General features: G+C 37.6%; 1 protein-coding gene across 4 annotated transcripts in view; it reads right to left on the reverse strand.

The window, feature by feature from the left end:
* DOK6 (docking protein 6) overlaps nucleotides 1-20,320 on the reverse strand; it is a 214,043-nt gene extending 193,723 nt beyond the window's left edge. For all 4 annotated transcript variants that reach the window (XM_035550561.2, XM_035550560.2, XM_050708955.1 and 1 more), the window contains exon 1: nucleotides 20,005-20,320. Coding sequence is in view for 3 of the 4 variants with exons in the window: in XM_035550560.2 (XP_035406453.1) it covers nucleotides 20,005-20,070 (66 nt within the window). In the remaining variant the exon portion in view is untranslated. The remainder of the gene's footprint in view (nucleotides 1-20,004) is intronic.
* Nucleotides 20,321-20,989: the final 669 nt, after the last annotated feature.

The raw sequence follows: 20,989 nt of genomic DNA on the forward strand, positions 1-20,989 counted from the left end.
GACGTAACCAGTCAAGCGTCTGAAATTTCACAGCTCATTTTTTTCTAGTCACAGAGATAAGATTATTAACCACTGCAGCTGCAAGAAAATAAAAGCCAAAGATACAGCCAAAGACTTTAAATTTAAACCACTATACTGCAGCTTTGCAGCTTATCTATTATCACATTTGTACATGATGTCACATTAATCTGTAATTAATCATTCTCACCATAAGAAATTAGATGGGACTTTCTGTCCTGCAGAAATAACCCTGCTACACAATGCCAGTGAGAACTGTGGGCTAATTTTTCTATTAGAACAAGTGCAGCAATACTAGAAACTATAAGCTGCAATTATAGCCACAGAAAATATATTCCTTTGTTTCTCATTTAGAAAATGTTTTCCATATATTAAATTCACTGGTTCTAAAGTCTCCTTCATTTGTTCACCACAACTGTTTACTTCTGTTTTACCCTGTCTACTTTCTGCTTGTTCAGCACAGTCTCAAACCTCCCTCCAGAGCAGTGAGAATGTATTGGGAAATAGAGTGAATCAAGTTAATGGTCATGCTTGCTGCATTTATGATGCATCAAAGAGTTGTAAGAGGAAACTGCAACTATGGAGACAAACTGTTCCTTCATTTTAGCTCTCTTTTAAAAATTATTTATTTAATTTTTATTTCCCAAATTGTGTGTATTCATCCACAGAACATCTGGGGGAATTCCCCTGGGGCAGTAGGAATTTTCAGTACTTTTTTTTTTTCTCCATGTTTTATGACTTCTTTTTGATGAAACTGAAAAAAAAGCATTTGATTCCCCATAGTTAGGGGATATATTCCCTTTAGTAATTCTTATTTAAGGAAAATAAACCAGCATATAGTAATACTAAATTACAATGTATACTTCAGAAGAAGACCACCTACCAAATTACAAAGTCAAGCTCGTCAGCAGAAGCCAATCTAGTCTATGTTCCATTTTCTAACATCACATCTGATGTCTTCCCTGTATATTACTGTATATAATAGAAATGAATACAAGTTATCATTGATTCTCTTTACCTTTACCAAATGTCAGGAAGAAATAATACAGAATACACTGGACAATCACTCAAAGGAAAATTTTTGAAAGAAATTAAGGAATTAACAGGAATAGAGGCATGAAAATAGCATGGGGGAGGGGAGCAGTTGCTATCTTTATTATTATTCTGTTCAAATTATATGGTTTAGCTTATTGCTTTTTAAAGCAGGAAATTCTTTTTGGTCAATATTTTGCTGTGAACATATTCAAAATCAGAGAGTATGATCTGACTTAGGACATGACTTAGTTAACTACATATGAATGCAAAACTTAAGTGCAGTCATTACCGATTTGCATTGGACACAAGCTCTTTCTTCCTAATTTATATGGAAGAAGAAAAAACAAAACAAAACAAACCTATGAAGAGCCTCCTCCATTTGCAAACACCTCAACTACCTACTCAAATCATCCCAATGCCCGCAATAAAATGCAACCACCATGACTGGAACACGTTACAGTAGCTTGGTAGAGCCATCTACTGATTAAAGAGAAGAAAGGAGTAACAACAAATTATTCCTTTGTTGATTTCAGAGTAGGCAAAAAGCCTATATAAGGAGCATATAATTACTGGAAAAAAGTAATTATCATTCTGCAATTTGCTAACTCCTGATAAACTGTATACCACCTCTGGACAGATTCAGTTTAGTAATGCACATTTACAATTTGATTCTTTTAAATCTTCAGAGCCATTTACTTAGACAAAGTGAGTCTCACACACTTTTTTTTCATGCTCTTAAGATTCAAAAAGGTTACAACATAGGATAAAGTCTGGTTTAGTGCATTTAGCACTTTCTGGTTGGTGCTTCAAGCTTTAAAATGTAAGAGCTTTCTGTCTACTGTAAAATTAACATTTTGATTTTGCCACAGTAGTGTTCTTTCTAAAAAATAATAAAATAGACAGCAATAAATATCATCCCTTATTCCACAATGTTTACTGCATATAAAATACAAATTGTGTATTTCAGAAGTTTGATTTGCTAGTAAGATAAAAGATTTGAATTCTTATATCTTATTTTTTCTTGGCTGGACTATTACTGCAACCCAGTGCAATGGCAGGCAGTAAAAATACCATGTCTGTCCTAATATACACTATGTGAAGATAAAAAAAAACGTTCTGTGCTTCTAAAGTCTTATTCTCTACTTATAGTATTTTAATTCTTTATCTTTGCTTAAAATATAATGGGAAGAAGGTGTCAAATAAAAGAGGAATTGGAACAGAAGAAGAAACAAACTAGATGACCATTAAGAGTAAAGCACTATATAGTATAGTTACTATGCATGTGATTTACTGCAAAAAGTTCATTCAGTAAGATATAGTATTAAAGTTATTGGTAAAATATTAAATTTAAAACTACAAGCATAATATTGTCAACATGCACATCATGATTAAATTGTAAGGAAATACAAGAGTTAATATTTCTGCAGTGTTACCTGGGTCAAGAACATAGCAGTTTGTTTCCCAGTTTTTCTTATTAAAAACTTATTGTTTTATAATTTTTGTTTCACACTTCAGTGAAGTGAAAGGAAAAGGTGGAGGAGGAAAGTTCATGATTTTGCTGTCATTACTATTTGACTGAAGACCATATTTTTATGTTAACAGAACAAATACATTTTGATAACTGTTTCTTGGCAACAGAAATTAATTTTAACCCACACTGAAGTACATAAATAGATAGAGACCGCATAACTATGGTACTGCCAAATATTTTGCAATTTCTGTAACTCTTCTTAGAAATATCTTACTGTTCAAATTTTAATAAAATCAACATGATTAAGGTATATTTTTCCACATCTGTGGATCATAGAATAATAGTTAATAAAAGGTTCTCAATCACATTGCTTAAATAAATAAATAAGAAAAACACACTATATTCTATGGATAACCACATGAGTTTGCTGAATAGTTTGGCAAGAGGAAAGGACATTCGTATGACCAGGACTTGCAAACCTCATAGATTTTTAAATGCAGAGAGAGATACAGACATTCTTGACTTGGGTTTGGAGAGCATCTCATGTATGGTGTCACGGTTTTGGTTGGGACAGAGTTAACTTTTCTGTAGAGGCTCACACAATGCTGTGGTTTGGGTTTTTGATGAAGATAGTGGTGATAAGGCATTGATCTTTCAGTTGCTGCAGAGCAGTGCTTACACAGAGCCAAGGCCTTTTCTGCTCCTCATGCTGCCCGGCCAGCGAGGAGGCTAGGGGCGCACCAGGAGCTGGGAGGTGACATAACCAGGACAGCTGGCCCAGGATGGCCTTACAAATATCCCACATTATATTGTGTCATGCTCAGCAATAAATGCTGAGGTAAAGGAGGAGGAAGGGGGAGACATTCAGAGTGATGGTGTCTGTCTTCCCAAGAAACCATTATGCGTGTTGAGCCCTGCGTTCCTGGAAGTGGCTGAACACCTCTCTGCCAATGGGAAGTAGCAAATTAATTCCTTCTTTGCCTTGCTTGAGCACATGGCTTTTGCTTTACTTGGTAAACTGTCTTTATCTCACTTGCACTTTTACCTTTCCGATCCTCCCCTCCATCTCACATGGAGAGAATGAGAGAGCACCTGGGTGGTGCTGAGCTGCCTGCCAGGACTAACCCACAGCACAAGAAGATAAGTCTTGTTTAAGAATTATCTTGCTGATGAAAGTCGTATTATTTTTGTCAGCCTTTCAGGGCTAGAAATACTCAACATGATGGACTACTACAGAGGATGTAGAGTGCTGAAGAAATTCAAAACCCACCACTTGTCTGTATTACAAGAAAATAGAAAGAACACCCTGTTACATATCTAAAACACCACCTAATACAGTATATGACACTTTAAACCATCTTAGACCCATATGGAATTACAACTTAATGAATACTTGAACCAAAATTAGTCAAAGAAAATCTACAATCAATGTAGACCATTAATTGAAATAAATACCTATTATGTTAATTTGACATAGAGTCTTAAGTCTGCAAGCAGAATTGGACACAATTTTGCTTTAAACTGCATAGAAACAATATAATAATAATAATTGCTATTAGTTGCCTTATTACATTTAAAGAACATGCCCTATTTCTCATCTTCTGAGCATTAATAAATAATGGATTAAACCTCTATTAGGTCCTTCAACTATCTGCTCTTCTGTACACATGTAGTTGTGTAGATTAATATATATCTTCTGAACTGTATGAGATGATATATATTGCTTACATAATACACTCAAGATACGGTTCAGTAACAAAATGAAATAGATCTTAAATCACACGCAAGCACAAAACCTCTCTGAATACAGGGTCATGTACTTTTCAGACATGAAGACAAAAACTCATCTGGAGTTTCCAATAGCATCTGCTTTTCACTCAGCTAATATCTTACCTTTTCCTCTACTCTAAGCTATGCATCCAGTATACAAAAAACATGCCAAAACACATAAAACTGGCACTTCAAGACTATTATGCTAAGTACAAAACACATTTATTTTTCTATTAAGCTTTTGGGACATAAACAACCATATTGTAACATTACTTGGTATTTTTATTACTATTATATAAAATTCACATGAGTAAAAATGATTTTAAGATATAATTCAGAAATGAAAGAGCAGGTTAGTAGCTTAAATGTTCCTGTATTATACTGCAATAATACTGCATTAAAAATATACATAAAGATATCTCATTCCAAGAGCTAAGCTTTTAAACATTTAAATACAACAGCCCTCTCTTTAGCAGACAGTAAGGTTTCTGTCATATTCAGAAATCTGAATGAAACCACAGCTTAATGAATAAATTTTGATATTAAGCCAAAATTATGGTATCAGGAAGATAAAATTATTGATGCAGATGATCTTAGCCAGGCAGGCACAACTGGAGTTTCTCCTTTTATATACTCAGTTGAATCCCAGACCTCCTGACTCAGTGCAAATCTAAGAGTTTTGTTGGTCTTCCTCCAGGAGAAAAAAAAAAAAGATAGTTGAAAGTCATGTGAATCAGTAAAGAAAACATCCAGCTATCACACCCACTATAGACTTATTTCAGTAATAGCTGCATAACATCTAACCCAGAAACATTTTCCTGCTCTTCTGCTCAAAGAAAGGTATTTCAATAGCCTGAAACAGAAAATTTAACAATGCCACATGCTGAAATACTTCATCGTCATTTAGTATTACAGCAAAGTCTGCTGTTTGTCCTCACACTCTTGGTACAAGTGTGACTGTTTCTCTCTAGTTAACAAATTTTAGCTTGCATTAAACCTTATCAGTAAACATGGCAGTACTGCAAAATCAGCAATTAAGGCCTCAATAGCTTCAACCAATTAGGGCTGCTGTGTGCCAAGAGCTACAGCAGAAACAGATTGTGCATTGGGTTTATTAACTCATTCCTCTTGCAGAAGAACAGCTAAGTGCCTCTTCCCTGACCACATTAAAGTAGATATAGTTGTTTTATAGTGACATATGCCTTGGCCTTAAAAAAACAAAACAAGCCCCCTCCCAAGGCTGTGAATTTGTCATTTGGGAGCTTTCAGTGCTTATATAAGTGAAGTGCAATCCACCCATCACTATACCTATTGATATACACACAACTTGAAAAACAAACAAAGAAAAAACGTTTTTATTGCCTTCAGTTTTCAAATATCTAAAAAAAACATTTTCCACCTCTGTTTGTACCCTCATGCCCTACAAGTGCTTTCCCTGATCCCAACAAAACCATGTAATGCAAATGCTCTGATGGTGACTTGATTTACGTCAGTGGCTGTTTATTCACCAATTTGGGGGGAAAAAGGAACTTTTATGATTAAGCTTTAGAAATACATCTACAAAGACATGATAGGCAGAAATGGCTGGTAAATTTAGATGAAGACAAATCTTTCAGTGAAAAGAATAATATCAGGCTTTGGAGAGCTTTACCATTTCAGATTAACATTTTCAGCTCTTCCAGGAAGGGACTACAACTTTGTTTCACATTTCCATTCTCCTCAGCATAGTGTTGCACTCTAAATCGTGAACAAATCAGAAATGTGGTCTTCCAGAAAGTTAAACATCTTCAGCACTTTTACTTAAATGCAGGTAAAGAGACAGGCCTACAAGAAACCATATTAGGAAAGTCAGATTTCCTTCAACAGGAGAATACACATTTAAGTTTAAATGTTAGAAAATGTCATTCACCGCATCTATGAGGATAACTAGAATGCAGTAGTAACAGCAATTCATATAATAGAGTGCATTTAATGTGATCATTAATATTTCAGACTGATTTTGAAACACAAGAAAAAAGAAACCAGGATGCGTATGCAATGAAATTTGTATTTCATGAACCCTAATTGCTGTAACTAGGGCACAAGGATTAAAGGCCTATGGCTAAGGCATCTTGTCCTGAGGACAAAATAACACACAAGCATTTCAATTTTTGGTTTCAGAAATTAAGTTTTTTAACCTTCCTGATTCTTAAAAAAAAAAAAAAATGAAAAAAAATCTCATTTAGTAATACTTTCTTAAAAATAGTTATCTACTTACCTAGAAAGAGAATATTGAAAATGATGAACTGCTCTATTCAGCTTAATTTATAATGACATTTTCTGGGATTGATAGAACTTTACTTTATGAAATGGCTGCAACAAAGGATTGAATAAAACTTGACCAAAACTTTCACCTCTATGGTAAACCCTATGGCTGACACATACAACCTGCAACACTTTCAGGGATACTTGCACAGCCAAGGGCAGATTTGGCCCTTTTTCACAAATGCCTTTCCTCTGTATTGGTATGTAAGTATCACTGCAAGCCTAATTTCCCAAACAGATATTATTAATAAGTAAAAATTAACGAACTCTACATGATCAGGTATCGCTCGTTTAGCTTTTTCCATTTTCACTATTTCAGTCATGACCATCCTAAGAGTTACACAGGGAGCAGTTTTGCTTTATAGTTCTCTAAAGTTGACTTCAAAGAAGCAGAAAGTAACATTTCCCACTCCAAATATCTTGGTTTAACTCAGGTCATCCATTGTACATTCAGTTCAGCCATGAGTATCAGCAAGAGCACAGCTGTGGGTTAGTTCAGGTCAATAAAAATCAGCATCATTTACAACTTCTTACATTCTCCTGGATTGGAAATCCTGACATATACTGAAGGAGGCTTCTTCTACATATGTTTTTCTACTCACAAGTATGTTTGGCCCATTAGCTGAAGCCTTTTTAATTGGTACAGGTAAATCGGTTAAGTATATTCAGAAGTGTGTTTGTGTAATTTCCTGATTACAGAAAATTGTTAATATTGCTATAAGATCAATTATTTATCTACAGACTGGTCTAGGTAATGTTTCAGGTTAGACAGAGATGGAAAAAAAAAAGGAAAAAAAATTGAAGAACAGGTATCATTTCACTACAATTTTAAACTCGATTTTGTTCATATTGCAGTGGAGGAGACATTCACCTGGAATATTTCTTTTTAGAAGAAATGAGTATAAGCTTTGGAATAGTATTACACCGAAACTGCAGAAATGACTGATTTGTTTGTTCAGAGGCAAAAAGAAAAGATCACAGGCAAAAATTATTTTCTGACATCAAGAGTTCTGGAAAATACAGTTCCGGAAACATTTTGAAATGTATCTAGCCTCTGGGTTCACCAAGGCTAAATCTTCAGTGATGTCGCAATATCGGCCTCTGAGTCTTAGGCAAGTCCTGTACCATGCAATGGCTTTTATTCTAGAAATCCAGTCTTTGCATTAACTTACCCATTTTGTCTTCTGACAAAAAACTGCAGAATCTTTAGCTTTACTAAGGACCCTGAGACCATAGAAATAATTCTATTCCTATTTTTCTTCAAAGACATCAGAATAGAGAAGTCAGCCTGCTTGCTGTTGCTCCTTATTCCTTCTGCTATAGGTCATTATCAGAAATAACTGCTGTCAGAAATTCTGGTCTAGTACATGAAGTCGGATCTTAAAATTTTTTACTCTATGTTTTGTAAATCTCACTGTCACTAATTCACCCTTGCTAAGTTTTAGATGTAAATGTAGATTTACTGCAGAGATTTTTTTCCCATTGCACAGCTTTTCATGAAAAAAAAAGTTGATCTTACCACTTGCTAGAAGCAATTAAAAGTGCACCTATACAGAATAATGAGATTTAATGAAAGAATTACACATGCCAGAAACAGCTGATCTAGTTCAACTGCATGTTTGTTTTACAGCAAAAAGAAGGCTTTTTGCCTATTTTTAACAGTTTCCTTTCTGTTTTTCTATCCTGGGATGGGTCTACATTAGAATTTTAACTATTTAAAAAATAAAATTAAAAAAAATCAGGATTATTCAAAAACTGGAAAAAATGTAATAAGATGAAGGAACTGGGTTTCATTAAACACCTTACTACCTAATTGTGATGACTCTGCATAAGCCTAAGTATATTCAATCAACATGCACCATATTAGCAAAAGCTACCTAGTATCCTTTCAATCTTTTGCTTTGAACTAAGACCCACTGAAGAGAATACAAATCCTTCAGGGATTTCAGAAGGCTGAAGATTTTTTTTTTTTGATTAAAGGCAAACCAGTACCCTTAACACTGGCTATTACCCTATAACACTGGCTATTACAATGTTTCTTTCGGAAGGGCTCATGTTGGCATTACTATTCTGGATGAACTCTAATTTGAACATTTTTTTTTAAATCTCTTTTGTAGTTGTTTTCATTAAACAATTCTGCAATTGCTTTTTTATTGCATAATTGTGGAGATAGATTTCCTTAAGAGTCAAAGTATTTGGCACTTCTGCAAGTAGACTCAACTGATTCATCCCACAAACTGTACGTAGTCCCACAGACCTACCTCTATGCAATATACAAATATAATCTCCCTGTGCTGAGCTCCAAGACATTTATGGGTGAAATGTACAATTTAGGTTAGGTATTAGTATTACTAAGTAGAAAGCTTCACATAAACCTGGAGGGTATAAGTTTTTCAAACTGTTTTGTGGAAAAATATGCAACTAATAAAATTTAAAGATGAGAAAATCTCTGTATCTAACGTCTGACCACTGCACTAGCAAAGGAAAAAGATAATGTAAGAATACCATTAACCCCACCTTTAAATGAGGCTGTTCCATTGTGTGTCATATACATTTAAAAAATATTGCTAATTTATTCATGTCTGAGGTCACACATTTACATTTGCAATTGCAGATCAGTAACCCTAGCAGTTATGGAATTGCCTTATGGACTAGATTCAGCTTTCAGAATTGTTCTGCCAGTTAACATATGAATAATTGTACCTTCAACATTTTCAGTGATATCTACTTTTAAAAGTGAAACCATTCAGGACTTCAGATTTTGTGCTACAACTGTGTGTCAAATAAATCAGGAGAGACAGAATTCCTATTGGAGTTATCAGCTTTAGACCTCCTTGCCTTGCTGTCATTGACACCTGTTTCTAAGACGAAAATTGATGAGCAATGGTTTGTATCAACAAGATCTGAGAAAAAAATATATATACATACTAAAAACAAACAAACAAACAAAAAACACTCAGCCACCTGAACAAATCCTGACTGTAAAAAGAGACATTTTAAAGAATAATTAAATTAAATATATTTTCAAACCAAAAGTGCTCCTGCATGAGCAGGGGGTTGGACCAGATGACCTCCAGAGATCCTTTCCAACCTCAACCATTCTGTCATTGTGACTCACACTATTAAAAATAAATTTAAAGTTATTCTGACATTTTCTATACCATGGTAACATCAAACAGTTTTTTGCCATGATCAGTGTGAGCCAATCTACATATATAAATAAGATCTATCAAGAGTTTATAGGTTAAGCAAACAAAATAAAGAAGTGCTGGAAGAAGAGAAATTATACTCATTTTACAGATAGAAAACTTAAGCAAAGAAAGCCTGTTTCCCATTTACACAAATAGGATTCCTCACTCTGCTGGCAGTATCAGGGGCCTTAATTCAGCTTTAAATTTAATGTATGCAGTGTACACTCGGCTTAGTATAATTGAGAATAAGGCTGGAATGAATCAAAGTGCTCAAGATTACAAATCATATCTCTGAAAAAGACTAAAATTTAACTCCTCTCACACACAATCCAATGTGTAAGCATGAAGATTTCTGTCTTCTAGAAAGAGGTTATTTCATTAACAGTGCAAACAGCTCCAAAAACCCTATTGCAATTTCAGATACAAGGACTATAAAAAAAAAATATTCTTTACTACAGTTCTTGCTACAATTACGAAAAATTACCCCTTCTATATATATCTTCTATATATATTGTTAGGATATTGTTGTTCTTTTATATATGCATATATATAGATAAAAAAAAAAAGTCTCCTGAAAAGCAAAAAACAGCTTGCTTATAAAAAGTTTTTCTTCTTCCACTTGCATCTCTGTAAGTCCCAGTCTTTTTAGGGTTATCAGTAACAATATATATAGATGGAGTTCAAAAAAATGTATCTTAGAGTAATAATACTAAGCATTAAATACATCTTTGATACTCAGAAGTCAAGAAATCTATTCTCAGATATGAAACATACGTCATCCCAAGTGAAAAGTCTCAATCTTCCTTAGACAGTAAGTAAACTCTGTTTTAAGTGAGCAACTTAAAAGCAAAAATCATTAATATTAGAATACAAAATATGACTAATGTATTTTGCCTCACATAATCAATGGCAAAATTTACATTCATTAAGAATTAGACTCCATGAGAAGCTGAGGACCTTCACTGCTTGCTACAGAACTCAGAGTGATCTGATCATGTTTAGCAACTGAAAGGACCATGAACTGAACAGCTATAGCTTGCTTTTACTGTACCAAAAACACAGTTCTTTTTCTGTTCTCCTACGGAAAGTTCGTCTCGCTGAGGTATTCATAGGAACAGTTTGAAAGTACAGTTTCAAGAAGAAAAATAATTATCATTCAGAGAAAGACTACTATTCTAACTACATCAACAAAAATTACTTTCCATCAGCAAAATGGTTTCATTTGAAAGTACCTTATTATTAGCATACTAACCTAGTGATTAATAATTTAGTAATTCAACTTCAGCTAAAATGGAAGTTTTCTCCTTCCTTAGTGAGGCCTCACATATTGTATTTTTTCATATTCTCTCATCACACTTGAGCTAGATAATACATCTACTATATCACGTAAACACTTTATCAGACTGTATTCTCTACAGCTAGTTAGATAAATAAAAATAGTAATTATAATAAATTATCATAATAGCACCTAAATGCCATCCACAAATGTAGTCTCCTCTTTCCAGGAGATGAAAACAATAATTATGACTACTTCTTCAGAAAACCCTTTTTTGTTATTATTTTGTATGACTTCATATATTATTTTCTTTTGTTGGAAAAAAAAAAACTGTTTTCATGAAAACAGAGAATGCACCAACTGGGTTTGAGCGCAGAGTACCTTGGAGCAACAGTGTCTAAAAAAATATACCATAACAACAAAAAGCAGAAAGCATTAGAACTAAGATGAGCTTCCTGCTCAATATTGGTTCTAATTTGTTTATACCATAATGAAAAACCTTTGATATTAAACTTTGCTAGGATTTCCTTTTGTAATGAAAAAGTTAGAGAAACAAGCTGAAGAGTTGTACCTTCAGGAGGAAGGTAGTTGTGGTTTTACTCCAGTGGGCAGCCAAGCTCCAACACAGCTGCTCTCTCAAAGGGGAAGGGGGAGAAAATATGACACGAAGGGCTCAAGGTTTGAGATAAGGATGATTTAATTAGAGGGAAGAGAAAGAGGGGGAAAAACAAACAAACAAAACAAAACAAAAAAACAAACAAAACCACCAAACCATGGGGAAGCACAGAGAGAGAGAGAAAAAGCAATTACTCTCTACTTCCCATCAACGAGTGATGTCCGGCCACGTTCTGGGAAGCAGGGACTCAATATGTGTAGCGGTTGTTCAGGAGGACAGACTCTCCCACAAGAGACCTCCCTCTCCTTCCCCTTCCACACCTTTTATTGCTGAGTGTGACATCATATGGTATGGAATATCCCTTTGGTTGGTTTAGGTCAGCTGCCCTAGTGATGTCCCCTCCCCATCACTTGCCCACCCCCAGCCTTATGGCTCTTGGGGGGTTGGAGTGTGTCCTGATGCTGTGCTAATATTGTACAGCAAAAGACAAAACACTGGTCTGATACCAATGCCGTTCTGGCTACAAGTGCAGAGCACAGTACTGTATGGGCTGCTGCAGGGAAAGTTAACTCCATCCCAGCCAGACCCAGCACAGTAGTCTGTATCTTTTTTCTCCAGGTGCTGGAGAAAATGCTCTGTTTTTAATTCCTGACCAACACCAAAACTTCTCAAACTTCCATCCAGGTAAACAGGATGATGAGGGACAGTGAGGCAGCTGAACAACAGAGAGAAGAGCAATCTTTTAAAATCTTTTAAAAGATTTTACACACTTTACACACAGTGAGGCTCCATTTGCATGATCTTGTGACCTCTCAGTAGGACAGCACTTGACATATTACTATTATTAAAAAGATGCAATATGGAAGACTTATTTGGTAGTAGGGTTCACTGAAAAGAAAGATATTTCATCAGAAACATTACAGACTGCATTATTTTTTCTTCCATAATTTTGAAGTAGAACTCAATATTAGCATTCATCTGCAAAAACTCTTCACAGTTCTAGTCCCAGCTCTTTGAGAAAGACTGCCTACCCTAATCAGTGAAAGTATTCCTGGAGTCAGCAGATTCAATTTTCATACCATCTGAAAGTCTCAGTATCTGGAAATCTCAAATTGTAGAAGGCTTTCATTTCTAAAAATCACTTACTAGCTGTACTAAATACACATATTTCCATCTCAGATATGATGCATGGGCATATATTCTGAATATTCTGAAAGTAACATCAATTTATAAATAACATTAAAACAGAAAGCATTTACGTGATAGGAAAGTGTTAAGAAAGAGTAAACCCTGTTTTCTCTCAACTTCTACGTTTGCAAATTTGTCCTACTGTAAACAAACTTTCTCCATAAGATTTAAAGATCTCCTTCTTTACCTTTGTTGACCTCAGTTCAGAAATTTCCCAGTGTTTAGAGTTGAATTATATATTTTATCCAGAAAAAAAAATTCAACAAAATGACAACTAAAATACAACACCAGTATATTTCTGAATCTTAAAGCTGCAATGCAAATTGAAGAGATTAAAAATACAACACGTAGCACAGCATTTGCAATTATTATTTTAAATGTAACAGAGTTGAAAGGCTACAGCATACAGTAAAGTTTCTCTTTGAGAACACATTATTAATTTAAAGAACAGCGAGGGATATAAATCAGCATCCATACATATTTTTCACCTTCAACAAAGAATTGCTTGCTATGACTGCATATAAGTATATGAACTATATCATGACATCTGTGAAAAGCAGTTCAACCAGCAGATCTTTTACACAACCTATAAGACAAACTTCTGAGGCTATGATGGATACAAAAACCTTTATTTGTCTTTAAAATAATTAATAGTGTTTCATAGTATGCTTTTTTTCTTTTTCCAGAAATTTCTCATTAGTACGTATCTAAAATGTATTCTCCCTATATAGCTATATATATATATATAGATAATGTATAACTAACAACTGATTCACATATGCTGTTGCCTGAGTATGTTGTTGCCAGGCAACCGCTATAAAGCATTTTGCACTGCTTGCAAAAATCTGAATGAATGATTTGAAGCAAGATTATTTAAAAAAAAATAGGAAGAAAACTCACTACTGTAATGACATGAATAATTCCTTGTGTATTTCCAGGATTCATAGAGAATGTTCCTTCCATAATTACTGATTTGAGAAAGGACAACTCCTTTGAGCAGGATTTGAAGGGCATTTTATAACAAGAAAATCGGTGTTGTATGCATCCAGCTAACGTTCCCTCTTGGATTCTGAACCAAAGCCATAGAAGTTAATGGGTTTCTTTAAATTGACTTCAGGGTCTTTGATCAGGTCTTTAATGTCTGCCATAGGACAAAAATGACAGACTACTAAACAAAAAACAAAACCAAAAAAAATAAAAATAAAAGGCTATAATCTCCCAAGAGATACAAAATCTAAACAAAATGTTACCACCTCAACATATGCAAGGGAGGAAGGTCAAGTCTACAAACACTTCTTCTTGTAGTCTTCATACAGCTAAGGTATAATCTCACTGAGGCTAATGGTATTACACACGAATAAAAATAGAAGCATTTATAATCCATTGATAACAAGGAAGCAATATGCTATCTGCCACAGGGAAACTATTTGTCCGTTTAAATAAGTGCCCATCCATTATGAAATTTACAGATATTTGGCTATCAGACCTCTTGAGAATTAAGTGAAAAAGCACATCAAGAAAAGCAATTGGGAAACAGCAACTCAGAAGCACTTAATACAAGTCTGACTCATAACTTTCTTTAAACACAGACATTAGCATAAAAAATTGTTGGACTTTTTGTCCTTGTTTACAATGCCGAAAGATATTTCTTTCAATTTGCTACACAATATGCTTAATCAATAAGAACTGGTCCAAAGTTCAAAATGACTGTTCTTTCCATAATAATCTAATTGGAAATCCATATATTTTCTATTTAATTCTGCAAAACCATTCATGTAACTATAGCACAAAAAAGTATTGAAAGCAGTAATTATTGGTACTTTAAATGATACTTTCAGTATTAAGAAGTAAATGTGACTAGCGTCCTTAATGGATTACAGTGAAATCCTTTTAATTCCCTATCTTAGGTTGTCTAGAACTAGCATGAAAAATGAACTCTTTTACATGGAAGGAATCTGGCATCTAAATCCTGTAGGTCTGGAGCTTTACTGAAATTAAAATAAATTCATTATAAATAGGAATTAAGTTCTTAAAGTCTCATTTGAATTATTTTCATGCTATGAGACGTAATGCATAGTTTAGGTCACATTATGATGTAGTTATAAACGCCATTCTCAGTGCTTTCAAAAATGGTAAGCAGATTTGCCATAGGTAATAATATAAAATAATCTATGGAAAGGATATCCATTCCAGGCTCTTTGCTTGGACTTTTCCATTTGTTTGTTTGTCTTATAGCTGCTATAGCATAAGAGAATATGAAGAACCCTTGCTCTGTCCCCTGTATTCATCACGACCCACCTGCAAAGCCACTGTCATCAATCAACATAACCTCAAACTTAGGGCACAGATTGTCCTTGCAGATCCCTTCACTTTCTTCACCCTATCAATTATTATTATCAATATTACATATTACCAATTAAATGTTAGGATTTTCTAAAACAGATACTGCACTCAAAAGGAACTAAGCGGCAATCAGAGGTTCATGTCTGTAACATTGTTAACCCTGTCTTCAGCCAATCAGTGTTACCACCGGAAGAAAAAACACTATGCTTCTCTCCAGAAAGCTACCTGTAATGACTTAAAAGTATAGTTAAAAGCAGGGGAGTTTATACAGTAAAACTTTTCATTTGATTACTAACAGCATCCTGTTATTTATTACTCAAACGAGACTGACTGGCAGGTACAATTTTCTCTTTGGATAGCAGAAGCAGAGTATAAGTTGAACCAATGAAGAAATAATTCTACTCAGTATGTGGAAACACATAAAAACCAGGTTTTATTCACCAACTCAGTAAAAATTTCCATTAGATGGGATACTTTTGTTCTGTGGTCAAGGCGTGCCAAAAGTAATGAGAAAACAAACAAACAAAAAGATTGTGACTTTGAAGGTTGATTTGGGTCAAAACAAGACTACCGAAGTGACACAACACTCATTTTTAATTAGACTTCCTAATGTGACATCAAATTACTTTTCCTTCTAAGAAACAGCACTTCAACTAGGCATGAAATACTTGCAACTTAGTTTATTGGGAGACAACAAAGGGATTCCAATCTGCTACGGGAAAGTTTCAGCTATGAGCACAGCCAGCACAGTATAAAATTGTGTCATATGAATTTTAATGTAACACAACTATGAAAGACTCCAAAAGAACAAAGGCAGCGCAGTCCTATTCCACACTACACAAATGACCTATTCTGATCCAAACAGCACACCACATTACAATCAAATTTATTTGAAAAGAGGGTCACACAGGTCAAATGTAATGGCTGCAAGAATGAGGTATTTCCTTTATGTAATATTAGAGAAAAGCAAAACATCAAACAGCACAGCAATGCCAGAATACTGAAAAGAAAGACATATTTTAGGCTACAAAGAAACTAGCTCTTAAGAAGATGTTTTAATTACAGTCATTCTCACTGACTACGATTTCAAGGATACATGACATCTTCATAGAGCAATCACAAGTATACACGTGAGAGAACATTACGTACGCTTCAGTACATATTTCAAGGCACCATAGAGCTGTTTTATACACAGCCCATGCTTAACAAAAGTAAGGAGATAATCTAAGTGGTCTAACTGACTGGATATTTCTTCGTGGCCTAACACCTCCACAGCAGAAACCATGATATTCCCAGTGGAGGCAGATGTCAGCTTCTAACAAAAACAAAGAGGCTGGTAAAGCTCCTCATTTTGACATGCTGAGTATCCAACCCTAAATTGAAAGAAACAATGTAAAGATATCGGAATAATGGGGTCTGCCAGAAAATGCCAGACTGTCAGAAAATATACAGCAGTACATTAAGATGTTAATCTTAAATAGCTCCAAGTCCTGACTGCTCGATTCAGAATGGACATTTGTCCATCCTCCATGACTGGAGGCAGCACTTGCTCATAGTAAGAATCTATTTTGAGTATATGTAGGGAGTAGGTAGCCAGGGTAACAAGTGCACTTACTGCAAGTCATAGCCATAATAAGTCAAAAGTAAACATGTGACATCTTAATAATAAAAACAAAATAAAAAAAAAAACTTATGAAGAGTTTCTATTTTACAAAGTACAAGATCAATAAAGGGAGGCACACAGAAGAAGCCTTACAACTAAGGTTTTTGAAAAATAAATTATTGGGAAATCAAATCCTATCTGAAAATTCACCCCAAGACCAAAAAAAAAAAGAAAAAAAAAAAACAACAAAAGAAATACAATATCGGCTTTTGCTCTACAGTATTATGTCACTCAATTGTACCTAAAACTTCACAGGTTGCATTATACTGAAGTATTTTCCCTTTGATTCCCAGCCAGGGCTCCCTCAGTCGCAAGACAAGACAGAATAAAAGCTGCACTGGAAGAATTTCCATCATGAGTTGGCTACCAGCCTAATGGTTAGAATTAGTTTTATTGCCCAAGTCTAGCACTACAATTGGCATTAGTCACCTTGTCTCTCCAATTTCTAATCTACTTTTCAGGAGACATCAAAATATTCATAGAATATAGACTATATTATGACAAAAAAAAAATCAGTAACTCCCAGTGTATAAGTATAAAATATAACCAGCAAGAAATATAAGTCTATTTACAAAGTGATCTTACCCTTAGTTTGCAGAACCCATAGCTCCCTTCCCCACTTTTAATATTTTCTGGAGGTTAAAAATAATCATTTGTTAACAGACATTTATATCCCTGAAAGCTGATGCATTCACCTACATTATGACAGCTCTAGTGTAATTCATTAAGGTCTGGACTAGGAGATAGATTTAAGGGGAAAAATACAAACCTTTAATGTTTCACTCGGTGAATAAAAAATGCATTAATTTAGAAATTCAGTCACCAGAATCCAATTAGCTATGGATATATACACACATATTCATACCTTTCAACCATCACACCTCATTTGAATTTTGATGCTATTTTCTATAAAATACAATCCATTTTATATTGTAGTTAATAGATTTATTCATCCCCATATGACATATTTAAGCTTATACTACCACCTGCCTGAGGCTGTGTGGTCTGAATTCTCACCCCCACACACCTCTTCAATAGAAGAACATTCTCCATAGACACTGTACAAACTGTTTTACTTCTGTTTAGTGCACAAGTACAATAATCCTTTTGACCATAAATAATATTTGCTTCCAAAAAATGCAGTTACTCATTCTGCCCCCAAAAAATCAGATGTATGCCTTAAAGCTACTTTAAGCTGTGCCAAAATGAAATATCAGTACTTTCACAATTTCATTTTCAGAAGTCAGCAAATATTGTCCAAAATTGCTGTAATATGAACTCCACGTTTGTTGCACATACGCTATACGCAAAGGTATACATGTATTTGCATGTATAGAGATATGCATATTCACAATTTCACATTTAAAGGACTCTGAGATACCTTCAACTACAGAGATGTAAATCAAATTGATCAACTTTGCCTCCAACTACCAACACCAAGGTGATCTGAAACCATCATCCCACTGCTTTGTATTGGGCCCATCCAGCAACATTACTGAGTTGGGGAAAGACACAATGAGCAAAGGTTAAGCAAAGGACTGCCAGAAACAAACTAAGGCTTAAAAATTGTTTCTTCAGATAAACAAATGCATGACTCTGATGCATAAAGCAACTCTTGGGTTGAAAAACCATTAATGGGAGCATCCATTCTCTTTGGATTTACACCTTCCCTCAAACATTCAGACTTCACACTATTAAAGATTCGCACCAAACTCTTCAGTGTTCTTCTGGAATTAACAACCCTGCCAAGGCAGCAAAGTGCTCCAAAGGTCGATTTATGATTAGCCTCCCACTATCCTGCATGCTATGTCTGCAAGCAGAGCACAGCATCTGTGGAGGAGAGTGGAGAGAAGAGGAGAAAATAAATATTAGCACTGTGATAAGCTTGCTCTGCTTGACTTGTGGGTCGGGGTGGGGGGAGACAGAGGGCGAAGGTTTCACATGGCCCCTTCTCTACTGGGTTTCAGGGAAAGCAGGGGGAGGGAGCCCACCTTCCTGAAGGGCAAAGCAGGTGCTTTTTACCCTACACTTCTCTGCACACACAGAGAAAATAAAATAGGATGAGCCCAAAAGACATACCCCATCCATCCTCCACAGCTCCACCAGGTTTGATCCCCAGCCCACAGGGAGCCAGGTCTTTTGGGATTACTGGCAACATCAGCAGCTGTGCAAGGCAGCAGAGGCCTTGGGGCTTCCATCTCCCTGGAGCCTTCTCTCACCACCCGAAAGAGCAGAAGAAAGCCTAGACAGCTGAGTCCTGGGAGCGCCTGAAGTTTACGAGATGCTGGCCCTTGCGTAGCCGCATGCACTCTATTCCAACTTTGCTGCCTTTCCAAGGCTTGCTGTACCCCATCAGCAAAAGTGCCTGTGGCCAGCCTGAGAACGCGGTGTTATCTTTGGCCTCCCTGAGCATCCCGGTGGGTACCAAGGCCACCTGTGAGGCTGCCCCCAGTTTCACATCCTGTCACTTTCTGCAGCTGCCCTTGCATCTTTGCGGCTGTCACCCTCTGCCCACCCACTCCCAGCTCCCCACGTCCTCGGGCACCAGCCTCCCCACCTTCCTCAGTTATTAGCTCCGCTACGAGCCTCCGATATTTCCAGCCCTCGCCCTGATCGAAGGCATCCCTTTCCCCAAACGGGAGGGTTGTGGGGGTGAGGAAGGAACCGTGCACAAAGTTTCTACAATCCTGCCTGCGCCTCCCTCCCTCTTTCCCTCCCCCAGAGCCTCTGCTGGAAGCAGCACGGAGAGGGGCAGCTGGGGGAAGGGACGCCCGAAGGGGGATGGATGCTCGCCCGGCCCGAGCCGTGAGAGCCGGGCGGGCGGAAGGACGGGGCGAGGCTCCCCGCGGACCGTGCCCCGGGAAAGCGCCGGCGGAGGGATGCGGCGGGCAGGGAGCAGGGAAAAACCGGCTCCCTGCGATGTGCAATGGCAGCGCATCCCCACCGACCCCTACAGAAGGGAGCAAAGTGCAAGCAGCAGAGGCGGCGGCGGCAGGAGGAACAGCAGCAGCGGCAGCAGCAGCAGCAGCAGCAGGTCGCCGCGCCCCGTGCTGCCGGCCCCGGTCCGGGGCACCACCGCCCCCCAGCCCCCCACGGCGGGCAGGGCAGGCGAAGGGAGAGCTCACTCACCCCCAGCTTCCTGCTGCGGATTTTCACGTAGCCCTGCTTGACTATATCGTTAAAGTTGGAGGCCATGGCCAGCGCTGCCTGCTTCCTCCCCTCCGCGCCCGGAGTCCTCCTCTGCCGCCTCCTCCTCCTTCCCCGGGCCCTCCCGGGTGCCGCCGGCCGCCGGCTCCGGAGGTGCCTCTGGCATCCAGGCAGCGGCGGCCGCCGCGCTCCGCTCCGCTCCGCGCCAGACGGGGGCCGCCCGCCCGCGTAAGGCTCCTCCACCGTTCCTCGGCCCCGCACCGCTCCGCTACGCACCGCTCCTCCCGGCGGCGGCCCGGCGGGCGGGGCAGCGGGCGGAGCGGAGCGGGGACACCGCCCCCGGCGCCGCGGCCGCGCAGCCCGCCCCCAGCCCGGCCCTGCTGGCCACTGGGGCCGGGGGTGGCTGTCTTGGGGGGTGAGCCCCGGTGCCGCCGTTTGGCAGGGGGCAGCGGCTCCGCTCGGCCCCGGTTGTGCCGACTTTGCGGGAGGAGGCGGGTGCCTGTGGCCGCGGCCACATCTCCCGCCCGGGTGGCGGATCCGTGCGGACACACGGCCCGGGAGGGCATCTTTTTGGCGAGCAAGAAGCCACGAAGGTGCCCCCCTGCCAGACGCTGAAATGTGGTGTCTAACGACTAACTCAATGACACAAAGATTTAAACTACTAAACTTGGAAAAAAAAATAAATGAAGAAAAGCAAATTCCTTTCTGAACTTGATAAATGAGCTGCAACACACGGATATTCTGTGCCCTCCACAGTGATGACCATGCCTTTAATTAATCATACTGCTCCTTGAGATGGATCTATCAATAAATAAATAAATGAGAAGAATGTCTTTTAGGAAAAAAAATGCTTTTAGAGAAATCAGGGAAAACTATTGGAACTGCTTGTGTTTGGTTTTGTCATATGTGAAATGAACAGACAGGAATGAATCTAAACTGCTCGAGAAAGAAAAAACTACAAATGATT

This window comes from Cygnus atratus, chromosome 2 (assembly GCF_013377495.2).
Source record: "Cygnus atratus isolate AKBS03 ecotype Queensland, Australia chromosome 2, CAtr_DNAZoo_HiC_assembly, whole genome shotgun sequence".
NCBI classification, from domain to species: Eukaryota; Metazoa; Chordata; class Aves; order Anseriformes; family Anatidae; genus Cygnus; species Cygnus atratus.